This window comes from Protobothrops mucrosquamatus, unplaced genomic scaffold, assembly GCF_001527695.2.
Source record: "Protobothrops mucrosquamatus isolate PMUCROS unplaced genomic scaffold, P.Mucros_1.0 scaffold6, whole genome shotgun sequence".
Taxonomy (NCBI): Eukaryota; Metazoa; Chordata; class Lepidosauria; order Squamata; family Viperidae; genus Protobothrops; species Protobothrops mucrosquamatus.
The window spans coordinates 6,687,547-6,699,822 of NW_015386393.1; the positions used below are offsets into that span (position 1 = coordinate 6,687,547).

The following is a 12,276-nucleotide window of genomic DNA, read 5'->3' on the forward strand; positions in this document are numbered from 1 at the left end:
CGCTCCCACAGAGTGGGTCTCCTCAGGGTGCCGTCGGCCAAGCAATGTCGGCTGGCGACCCCCAGGGGGAGGGCCTTCTCTGTGGGTGCCCCTGCCCTCTGGAACGAACTACCCCCTGAGATTCGGACGATTCCGGATCTCCTTACTTTCCGTCGCGCCCTCAAGACATGGCTTTTCCAGCAAGCGGACCTGGCCTAGGAAGGATTTTACACTGGGTTTATTTTAAGGAATTCGAAATAATCACAACTTTAAAATTTGGTTTAATTCGGTTTTACGGGGGGGGGATTGTATATATGCCTTTGTTTTAAATATGTTGTGAGCCGCCCTGAGTCCCGTCGGGAGAAGGGCGGGATACAAATTAAAATAAATAAATAAATAAATAAAAACCGGGGGCGCAAAAATGGGCCACTGTGGTGCAAGGCGCAAAAATGGCTGCTGCTGCACCGCAGGATCCAGATACAAGGCGCTGCATCACGCAAGTGAGTAGGCACTAGCCCCACCCCATTTGCAGTGCGTGCGTGCTCACAGCCCTGTGTGCACATGCACGAATGTAAAATGCTTCCCCCTCCCTTTTCTTCCAGTCCACCAATCAACAAGCACTACTCAAGCTTGCTAGTCGGCCACTTCGCCTCCTTTGTGCTGGGCGGGGCTCCTGCTCCGGGTGGCAGTGGTGGCATTATTATTATTATTATTATTATTATTATTATTATTATTATTATTATTATTATTATTATTATTATTATTATTATTATTATTATTATTATTATTATTATAAAAGAAAACTAGGTCTTGGAGAGTTATGCATTCCCTGGGAATTTGATAAACTTTGTAATGGCACAGTCTCAGCTCAAGGTGATGGTAAGTTGAACTTAAGGCTTCCCCCCTCTGCTCAGTTAAGGCTCTCCTCCCCCCCCTCTGAGCATCAGCAAAAAAAAAAAAAGATACAGGTAGTCCTCAACTTACAACCATTCATTTAATGACCATTTAAAGATACAACAGCACTGAAAAAAGTGACCTAGGGCGGTTTTTCACCCTTATGACCGTTGCAACATCCCCATGGTCACGTGATTAAAATTCGGACACTTTTGTTCAGTGACCATTCACAGTTGCAATGGCACTGAAAAAAAGAGACATATGATCATTTTTTCACACTTACACCCATTACTGCAACCCCATGATAATATGTTCAAAATTAAGAGGCTTGGCAACTGGCATGTATGTATGACGGTTGCAATGTCCTGGGGGGTCACGTGATCACCTTTTGCGACCTTCTGACAAGCAAAGTTAATGGGGAAGCCAGATTCTCTTAACAGCCGTGTTATTAATTTAACAACTGCAACGATCCACTTAACAATTGTGGCAAGAAATGGGACACAATTAGCTGAACAATTAGCGCTTAGCAACAGAAATGTTGGGCTCAACTGGTCGTAAGTCGAGATCTATCTATACTGGCATGAAAGCTGCCGTCCTTATTGCTTTTCTCTCTCTAACCTCAACTGCCTCTCTTCTTAGTCATTGTCAGCCCACTGATTTTCCTCCAAAGTAACGGGGAAGAGATTTTAACAGATTTTACATATCCTGAGACTGTCGTTAGACCATGTAGGAGGAAAGGGGAAAAAACATTTCAGCCAAGGATGACTTAAGCCCGTCTTACTCATGGGTTAGGGATGAGATGAAGCCAATGTTATGGGGCTACCACATGTTTGTGCCTTGGTTGGAGCAAGGAGGAAAAGGCCCTGTTGAAGACCAATGATAGACAGACACGAGACGGTATGTCAGGGATACACAACGGAAGCAAGGAAATTGTGAATACATTTTTCCTCTCTTGCGCTGAGCCAGACAGAGAGGGAGAAATTGGCAGCTATGTCTTTAAAGATGGAAACGCACCCAAATAACTGTAAAAGGAGGCACACTATTCCAAAACGTGTTTGATTTTAACATTTTCACTAACTGGAAGGGTAAAGAATTGCCACCAAATTGTTCTGTTCATCTATTTATTTATTTTTTTGTTTTTTTCCAGCATGAGATTCAGGTGAGTTTTCTCTTTTTTGCAAGTTTCAAATTCATTACTTCTTATTTGATTTCACCATGTTTTTTTTTAAAAGTCTGCTTGAAAATTCATAGGTGTTAACTATGTGCGCTTCTCCAAAACAGAAGAGAAGGACGAGGGGGGACATGATAGCAGTGTTCCAATATCTCAGGGGCTACCAGAAAGAAGAGGGAATCAAGCTATTTTCCAAGGCGCCTGAAGGCAGGACAAGGAGCAATGGATGGAAACTAACCAAAGAGAGAAGCAACCTAGAACTAATGAGAAACTTCCTGACAGTTAGAACAATTAACCAGTGGAACAACCTGCCTCCAGAAGTGGTGAATGCTCCAACACTGGAAGTTTTTAGGAAGAGACTGGACAGCCATTTGTCTGAAATGGTATAGGGTTTCCTGCCTGAGCAGGGGGTTGGACTAGATGATCTCCAAGGTCCCTTCCGACTTTATTATTATTATTATTATTATTATTATTATTATTATTATTATTATTATTATTATTATTATTATTATTATTATTATTATTATTATTATATTATTATTATTACCCTGTTTTGAAAAGAAACCCTTGTTACAAACATCAGAAAGGCAGATTCTACTTCAGTTCATGTAATATTTTGGGAAATTCAAATTAAGCAGGTTTCCTCTGAAAGCAACTTGAGCGGTTGCTATCCAACTGACCACTGCAATGTCATGATTGTCAAGCATCCTTCTAATTGCCTATAAATCCTCGCAAACAACACAGTCAGACTTAGCATCCTTTGTAGCTGTCACTCAAGAGGTTGGTTCTTCCTTTTGCCTGAAACTTCACCCCATTTGATACCGCCCACTGCTGCAAAAAATGGCTTCCTAATTTGTCCGGCCTACAAATGGGATACAAATCTGGACAGATGGGCTAAACCATTGATGGCGAACCTTTTAGAGACCGAGTGCCCAAACTGCAACCCAAAACCCACTTATGCATCGTCGGGTGCCGGGTGGGTGTGGCCCATTGGGTGGGTGTGGCCCATTGGGTGGGCGTGGCTGTGGTGGTAACGGCAGACTGGCTGGGACTAAAAAGTTCAATCAATCAATTCCAACTTTGCAAGATCTTTTTTTTCCCGCGAGAAGTTGAAATTGACTGATTGATTGAACCTTTTTTTTTTTTTTTGCACATGGCAGCGGAGGCCTAAAGCGAAAAGGTTTTATAAAACCCAGCTGAAGGCCTAGGACTGGGGCGACGGCGCGTGTGCCCACAGAGAGGGCTCTGAGTGCCGCCTCTGGCACCCATGCCATAGGTTCGCCACCACTGGGCTAAACCTTAATTTTGTAAGTTTTCTTGGTGCTTCATCTCTTACTCACATCTGTGCCTTTTGCAAAAAACAAACCAATGAACTCTTTCACCCTTCAAAAAACCCCAGATGCCAAAGCACAGCAGGATGTTATCTAGAGATGCGGAATTTATGAGACACAGAGAAGTTTTACAAGGCATTTGGGTTTTTGTCCAAGGTTTGGTTTTGTAAATATGCCCCAGGGACTCTGTGGGAAGGCCCACAAGCAATTGCTCAAGCAGTTGTGTTGAAAGACAAGACATTCCAAGTTAGCATACTTTTCTTCCCTTCCTTATCTTGCACAACTAAAATGAAGGGAGGCAAAAGATGTAGTTCCTCGGAAAGACGTAGTTCCCCAGAGAAACAGTGGTTATCTTGCAGGATTTCAGAGCCGAGTCAGGCAGAGGAATATTCCAGCAAACGGAAAGAAATATGAAGGTTTTATTTCATGAAAGTAAACTACAAAGATGAACAGAAACTGTATTTCAACATAAGCCCTACAGATAGTCCTTAACGTACGACCACAATAATAATAATAATGATGATGATGATGATGATGATGATGATGATGATGATGATGATGATGATGATGATGAAGATGATGATGATGATGTTGGAAGGGACCTTGGAGGTAATCTAGTCCAACCCTCTGCTCAGGCAGGAAACCCTATACCCTTTCGGACAAATGGCTGTCCAGTCTCTTCTTGTTGTGACCAGAACTTATTGTGACCAGAACTTCTGTTACTAAGCAAGCTGGTCATTAAATGAGTTGGGGCTGATTTTATGACCTTTTTTGCTGCGGCGAATTACTGTGGTTGTTAAGTGAATCATGCAATTGTTAAGCAAATCCAGGTCCCCTCATTAACTCCGCTTGTCTGAAACTGGCTGGAAATGTTGCAGATGGTGATCACACAACTTCAGGACACTGCAACCACTATGAAGACATGTTGATTGCCAAGCACCCAAATTCTGATCATGGGACCAGGTGGTTGCTGCAACAGTTGTAAATGCAGGGACTGTTGTAAGTCATTTTTTCATCATCATCATCATCATCATCATCATCATCATCATCATCACATCGAATAGCCACTAAACAAATGGTCGTAACTCGAAGGCTTACCTGGTAATCAAAACCGCGGTGTCATGGTTCGCGATGCCGTTGTCAGGAATGGCGTTCCCATCACCGCTGAGGCTCACAATAGCCTTCTGCCACTTGCAAAAGCTGTCAAGGGACTTCCCAGCATGATGGTTGATTTCCAGGGTGGGCTGGAGAAAATGACAGGTCAGACAGTCCAAACGTGAATGATGTCATGAGGAACTAGCCTGCTCGTGGATGGTTTCTGAAGACCAGTAAAGGAGAATATTTGTAGCTCAGGGTTGTTACGAGGGGTCCGTGGTGGTCTCTGAGCTCGGTTGTTTTCTTGCAGACATTTCATTACCCAGTTAGGTAACATCATCAGTGCTATCCTCTAGCACTGATGATGTTATTGAGTTTGGGTAATGAAATGTCTGCAAGAAAACAACCGAGCTCAGAGACCACCACGGACCCCTCAATTTTTGGAGAATTTTCCTTGGCATCTTGATACGCTCCTATTGGTCTCTTTTGGGACATAAGATGAGGCCTTCTTTGCAGCTACATTTTGTTATTGATCTCCCTTCAGGTTGACAATCTCCTCTTATATTACTGCATTACCTCCTCATTCTTTCCCACATTATTTGGGGTCATTTCCAGAAAGGCTTTTCTGGGGGAATAATTTCCTGCGTGGGAGAGGAAATTATATGAGCCTTTCCTTCTAGGAACCCCCTCGTTCTTTATTAGGGTCTCAAGTCACTGCATTTCTTCAGCTTTCTCTTTTTATTTAGTTCTAGATGGTTTTGAAAATGTTCAGTGGCACGTTGGGGGTGAAAACATTTTTCATATATAGCTAGATTGCTATATATGCCATTCTCTCCAAGAATTAGCCTCGGGATTGGTGGTGATTCTTCACAGTCTTTTATGATCGTCCCTAATATTCCAAGCTTGGTGCTAGAGAAGATTCTTGGGAGTCCCTTGGACCATAAGGAGATCAGATCAGTCAATCCTAAAGAAAATCAAACTAGACCAGGGGTGTCAAACTCAATTTCATTGAGGGCCGCATCAGCATTGTGGTTGCCCTCGGGGGGCGGGTGTGTGTGGCCAGGGTGGGTGCGGCCTAACGGGTGGGCGTGGATGGAGTGGGTGTGGCCCACTGGGTGGGCATGGTCAACTCTACATCATTCGCGTCAAGGGTGCCTGTGGGGGCCTGGGCAGGAGCGGGACAGATCTGAGGGTCTCTGGCAGAAGGGGATGGGACCGGGGCAAGCGCCAAGGCATGGTCCATTTCTTCATTCCTCACAAAGGGTGACACCTCCCCAGCATGCACCCAGGGGGCGGGGCCGACACAGCAGGGGCTGGTTCCTCACTGTTTCTAGATGGCCTTGTGGAGCTAAGACTGAATGCGTTTCAGCATAGATGCCCACCACAAAATTGGCCAAGGCAGCGGGGGCCGTTCCCTCACTGTTTCCAGGATGGCTTCGCGGGCCACATGAAACCATTTCGCGGGACGCATCTGGCCTCCGGGCCTTGTGTTTGACATGTCTGAACTAGACTGTTTTTTGGAAGGACACAGACTGAAACTGAAGCTCAAATACTTTAGCCATCAAATGAGAAGAGAGGATTCATTGGAAAAGGATTCATGCTGGGAAAGATGGAAGGCAAAAGGAGAAAGGGAGGAATGGCAGAGGATGAGATGGTTAGATAGTGTCATCGATGCAATGAACATAAATTTGGGCAAACTCCAGGAGACAATGGAGGATGAGGGGGGAGGCTGGCATGCTATAATCCATGGGGACACGAAAACTCGGATACAACTTAGCAACTTAACAACTGGTCTTTCATTCCTAATGCTGAAGTAGTAGAGTAATTGAATGTTACTTTGTAGTACGTCCAGTCTTTACCAAAATACTGTATAGATATATATATTTAAAATAATCTATTCCTCCTCCTTCCTTTGGGAATTCCCTCCTTACCTGGTCCTCTGTCAGCAGGATAAGGCGGGTTACGAGAATGTTCACGATATTGCCCAAACTTGAGTCTTGGAAAAGTTTAGCAACCTGACCTCCAGGAAAGAAAGGAAACACCAGTGTTAAAAAGAAGATGGATTCAGCATCATGATTGATCAGAAATGGCATCTTTTGCAGGATTGCCAGAATACAGAGGAACTTTTCAAGCTAAAGTGAGAGGTTAGAGGAATAAGGCATGTTTAAGGGAGATTTTGTGGTTAACCATGTCTCACTTCCACCAGTCTGCCAGGATGTTTTCTGCCCTGGTGAACACAGGCGCAGCACAGCTCCACAACACAGTCCTTTCAGCAGTTCCAAGAAGGCTCCACACCCATTTGCACTACTCAGGTGACCCTGAGGACACAGACAAACCCCCAAGTGGCCTCAATGATTCTCTAAGGGAATGCAAATGACCAGCTCTCTGCAAGGAATATAAATCCTTCCATTCCCCACCATCCAGTCAGAGTCGAAGAAGCTTCTTGGATGAGAAGCGAAACGTCTTCAAAGAAAAACAAGAAAGTCCAGTTGCCTCTTGAAAAAGCAGCTTTGGGACAACCATGACCTGGGTGACTGAGAATCCAGATTAGTCAGCTATGGAGGCCACTATATCACAAAAATGGGAGCAGAAAATTATGGTAATACAGGGGGTCCTCTACTCACAGTCATTCATTTAGTGACCGTTCAAAGTTGCAACAGCACTAAATAAAAGTGACTTATGAAGGTTTTTCACACTTATGACCATTGCAGCATTCCTTGGTCATGTGATCAAAATTCAGATGCTTGGCAACTGGCTCATATTTATGGCAGTTGCAATGTCCCGGGGTCACGTGATCCCCTTTTGCCACCTTCTGACAACAAAGTCAATGGGGAAGCCAGATTCACTTAATGACTGTGTTACTAACTTAACAACTGAAGTAATTCACTTATGTAGCAACTGTGGCAAGAAAGGTCATAAAACAGGGCAAAATTCACTTAACAAGTGTCTTGCTTTGCAACAGAAATTTTGGGCTCAATTGTGGTCATAATTTGAGGACTATGTGTAGTGTATGACAGTAAGGTATGTGCGAATGACTTGGGAGACAAATCTGCACCTAGACTATGGCTCTTCCTCCTGTCTCCCAAGGATCTTCCCATGCTGGAATTGGGCATGTCTAGTTTAATGAAGAGAAGGACGAGGGGGGACATGATAGCAGTCTTCCAATATCTCAGGGGCTGCCCCAAAGAAGAGGGAGTCAAGCTATTTTCCAAAGTGCCTGAAGGCAGGACAAGAAGCAACGGATGGAAACTAATCAAGGTCTCTTCGTTGGATCTTGATTCCTCTTTGAAGGACTGTCAATCTTGTTAATTGGTCACCTTGTTGGACGGAGGTCTTCGACACTTACGAGGTTGTGACCTTCAAAAATTCTTCTCTGACCTGTCGGTAAACAGGCTTTACCATATCCCAAAGGACCCTGAGCAGGGGGTTGGACTAGATGACCTCCAAGGTCCCTTCCATCATCATCATCATCATCATCATCATCATCATCATCATCATCATCATCATTAGTGGGGTAAAGGTCTTGGTTATAATACTTACAATATTCATGATAGCCAGGATGTACTCTTCTATGTCTCGCCGGCCGTGGTAGCCCACCATCATCTTATCAGCCACCACAAGAGTCTCCACATAACGCTCAGTGCTGACTGACCTCTTCAGAGGCAGTTGCCCCCTTTGAGAAAAGTTGCCCAGGGTCTTCAAAGGGGAGGGTTTCAGTCGCAACCACCAGGGTCTACCTTTCCACGGCTTCTCATCTGCAGGGAAATAGCGATAAGGTTTTTAGCATTTTCTCTTCTTCCTCTCCCGCTCGGACCTCCAATACTTCACAAAGCAAAACCAATGGACTTCTTATGCCTGGAATTGCTTCCAACCCACACCTTTAGCCAATTCAACGATAAACCATCACCGTGCTTGGCTTTAGCTTAATGCCAAAGGAATCAACAGTGAGAAACTGGTGAAGCGGGCACAGCAGCGCCTGCATTTTCTGCGCTGCATGAGGAAAGCACATCTTCCTTCCCCTGTCCTGACCACTTTCTACAGGGGGACGATTGAGAGCATCCTGTCATAAAGCATCACGGTCTGGTTTGGAGGCATCACTGCTTCAGACAGGAAGGCGGTGCAGAGAGTGGTGAGGATGGCTGAAAAGATCATTGGCAGTTCTCTCCCTTCCATCCAGGACATAGCACAGAAGCGCTGCTTGAGCAGGGTCCGTAAGATTATTTGGGACACTACACATCCTCTTCATGACCTGTTTTCCTTGTTACCTTCTGGAAGGAGTGGGCTCCGTGGTATCCGAAGCAGAACATCCAGATTCAGCCAGAGTTTCATTCCATACAGCATTAACCTTGCGAACTCTCAAGCTTCCTCCTTCCGTTATGTATTCAAGATGGACAGTATTTAATATTTATTGCTACGTATATGTAGGGATGTGGGTCTGTACATATGTTGTTCATAGTATGTTTAGGTGTGTGTCATATATGTGTTTCACTTTGAGAGTGGGCAACTAAATTTCATTTTTGGTGTGTGCCATTGTGCCCGCAGTATAAAAATGACAATAAAAGTTATCTTATCTATCCTGCAAAAGGAACCTCCTCTTTCCTCTCAGTATAAACTACAGGGACCCATTAAAGTATCGTTGAAATTATTGGATGGGTCAATATCATTTAATACAGGAAATTAAAGCAATTGGATAAAATGGAATTCAAAGGTGTTTTTTTTTAATTTTGGGTTTCTCCAGACACTTTGCTAATCTGGAAAGGAAAGGAAAGGGAAGGGAAGGGAAGGGAAGGGAAGGGAAGAGAAGGGAAGGGAAGGGAAGGGAAGGGAAGAAAGGAAGGGGAAGGGGAAGGGGGAGGGAAGCCCCAGGTCTTGCAAGGAAACAGCTGTGGGTAACCTGAGGAAGAAAGTCTCATGCATCCAGCAGCTGCCTTGTGAAGAGACAGATAAGATAATCTTTATTGTCATTTTGTTTTTACTGTGGGCACAACGGCACACATCAAAAAATGAAATTTAGTTGCCCGCTCTCAAAGAGAAACACACACATGACACACACTTAAACATACTATATACAACATATGTATAGACCCACACCCCTACATATATGTAACAAATAAATATTAAATACTGTCCATCTTGAATACATAACGGAAGGAGGAAGCTTGAGAGTTCACAGGGTTAATACTGTATGGAACAAAACTGTGACTGAATCTGGATGTTCTGCTTCGGATACCACGGAGCCCACTCCTCCCAGACAGGGCAGGAATGTGTGGTCAGTAGTGGGAGCAAGACAATTGTGAAGGTCAGTTAGGGCAGCAAGGACTGTGAAATGCAGGGGGCCAAAAGAGCATAGATGGGCAGGGAAGTAGGTGGGTGGCTGGGTGGCTGTTGAAAGACCCCTGCGGTCATAATTGTGGGCAGGCTGCCAAGCAACTTAACTATGATCACATGATCGTGGGGGCATTGCCATGGCCATAACTTCATAGACTGGCCATAAGTCCCTTTTTTCAGTGCTGCTATAATGGTCGCTGAACAAATGGTCGTAAGTTGAGGACCACCTATAATATGCAGGAGTAGAGAGCTTCAAAAAATGCATTCTGCCCTCAGGCCTCTCCAAAATTTAAGTGCCGGGCCTTTCCAAGATATTAGCGTCTGAATCTATGCCCAAGAAAGCTGACCAGTGACACCTGTGGTCGTTTTATTTACCCAGAAATTCATGTACTGTCCAGAGCCCCTCTATAAAGGAGATGGCCAGTTTCCAAATCTGATAAGTATCTAATAAATAAAATGTAAGTATAGATATCGCTAAGAAGTTGTTACTGTAAATAATGAGGAATGAAATGATTAAATCTGGGGATAATGTACGTCACAAAAACTAAATGCCTCCCGAAGCGGTGAATGCTCCAACACTGGAAGTTTTTAAGAAGAGACTGGACAGCCATTTGTCCGAAATGGTATAGGGTTTCCTGCCTGAGCAGGGGGTTGGACTATATGACCTCCAAGGTCCCTTCCAACTTTACTATTATTACTATTATTATTACTATTTTCTCCAGATGCCACTTAGAAGCCAAGGGGTCTGCTCTTAACCTTCAAAAGCAGACTTCCTCTGGCCTACCTGGATTAGCCATTATTATCCAGAAACAGGCACGCATGTTGGCTTTTGCATGAAACATCAACAGTCAAACCAAATCTGGCATGGGAAGGAGGCAAGGCGGTGTTTGATGGTAAGGACCTGAATGCGAAGCGCCCACTTCTTGTTCCAAGATTACATTTGTCCAGTAGTTCTTGTTTTCCAAGAAACAAATTGGAAACAGATTTTCCCTCTTTTTCAGCCGGGGAATATAGCGCAGTATCAATACACAAAGGGTAAGCTTGGCAGCTTTAATGTGAAAAAAATGTCAGACATCCAAGGTCAGCTGGCTTGCGCTCCTCTCCTCCTTCCGGAAACTGGGAATCTAATCCCATGAATTCCAGCATCACAATTTAGAGGTGGTATGTGTCTCTTTCCTTTCTCCCTGGCCACATTTCAAGTCCACAACTACATCCTTGAACCAAATGTCTGCTGGAGTAAAACATTTTTAAACTAGCTGGATGGCTTTTAAAGTTCCTGCCTTAATGTGATTGACATCTGTGGTGTCTCCTACATTTAATCTAATCCAGTCTATTAACTGCCCTGAATTTAATGCAAATAAAAAAAATAATAAGTGTGGCTTTGTGGTTGCCAATAGGAACTTCAATAACAGTCTTACATGTTGATAATAACCTTCTGTTGCCCCCCAGCCTCTCTCACTTTGCGTAATTTTTGTGTGTTTTGCTAATCACAGGAAGGGTAGAAAATATAAGAATGTTCCCCCCCTCCCTTAAGTCTTATTTCTCTCTCTATATAAAACTTCAGATAATAAGCATCCAAATGTCCTTTTAAAGGACATTTTTTTAAAAAAAAAAAATGAGGGCTAGAAACTTGAATATAAAAATATAGTAGAAATCACAATGAGACGTTTCTTCATCAAACGCTGTCAAATAGAGCTCCTACCTAACACACCACAAGCTGTATCCATATGTGGGTGCTGGAGGGATGACCGTTTGTAGATCACGTGCGGGCTTCCTTCTCCTCCTTGTTCCCCACTGATATTGACCCCAAGGGTCAGGGGTTCAATAAAATATTCATCATCTTCTGCAATTATCACACCATGCTGGAACAGAGAGAGGAAATTGCCTGTTTGCATTCAGTAAAAAGAACGCAGCTAATAGCGATGGAGATTCCCAGTCATCCAGTTCATGGTTGTCCCAAAGGTGCTTTCTCAAGAGGCAACTGGATTTTCTTTGTTTTTTTTCCCCTTGCAGACATTTTGCTTCTCATCCAAAGAGCTTCTTCAGTTCTGACTGAAGAACTGGCTCTTGGTCAGAACTGAGGAAGCTTCTTGGATGAGAAGCGAAACGTCTTCAAGGAATTCAGTCTGATGTCTCTGTTCTCCCACTTTGTTTAAATGGGGCGATTACCAGATGCAGACTTGGTTATTTTTTTAGATCAATGTCTTGCCTATTCTTCAAGCGCTTAAGGCAGGATATGTATCTATGTAGCACTCCTTCAGCTTATTTCCCCCACAACAAAAGCCGCTGGGGGAGATCATTCGTGGCTTTGGGGTGGATTTCCATCAGTACGCTGATGATACGCAGCTGTACATTTCCACCCCAGGCCACCCCAACGATGCCCTTGACGTGATGACCCGTTGCCTGGAGGCCGTACGGGTCTGGATGGGGAGGAACAGACTCAGGCTCAACCCTTCCAAGACTGAGTGGCTGTGGCTG

At 44.1% G+C, this 12,276-nt stretch overlaps 1 protein-coding gene across 1 annotated transcript in view; it reads right to left on the bottom strand.

Annotated features, from left to right (window-relative positions):
* ADAMTS10 (ADAM metallopeptidase with thrombospondin type 1 motif 10) overlaps positions 1-12,276 on the bottom strand; it is a 67,441-nt gene that overhangs the window by 49,083 nt on the left and 6,082 nt on the right. The window contains exons 3-6 of the mRNA XM_015809941.1: positions 11,501-11,660; positions 8,011-8,225; positions 6,402-6,485; positions 4,474-4,619 (exon numbers count right to left, since the gene is read on the bottom strand). Of these exons, the coding sequence (XP_015665427.1) occupies positions 4,474-4,619; positions 6,402-6,485; positions 8,011-8,225; positions 11,501-11,660 (605 nt within the window). The remainder of the gene's footprint in view (positions 1-4,473; positions 4,620-6,401; positions 6,486-8,010; positions 8,226-11,500; positions 11,661-12,276) is intronic.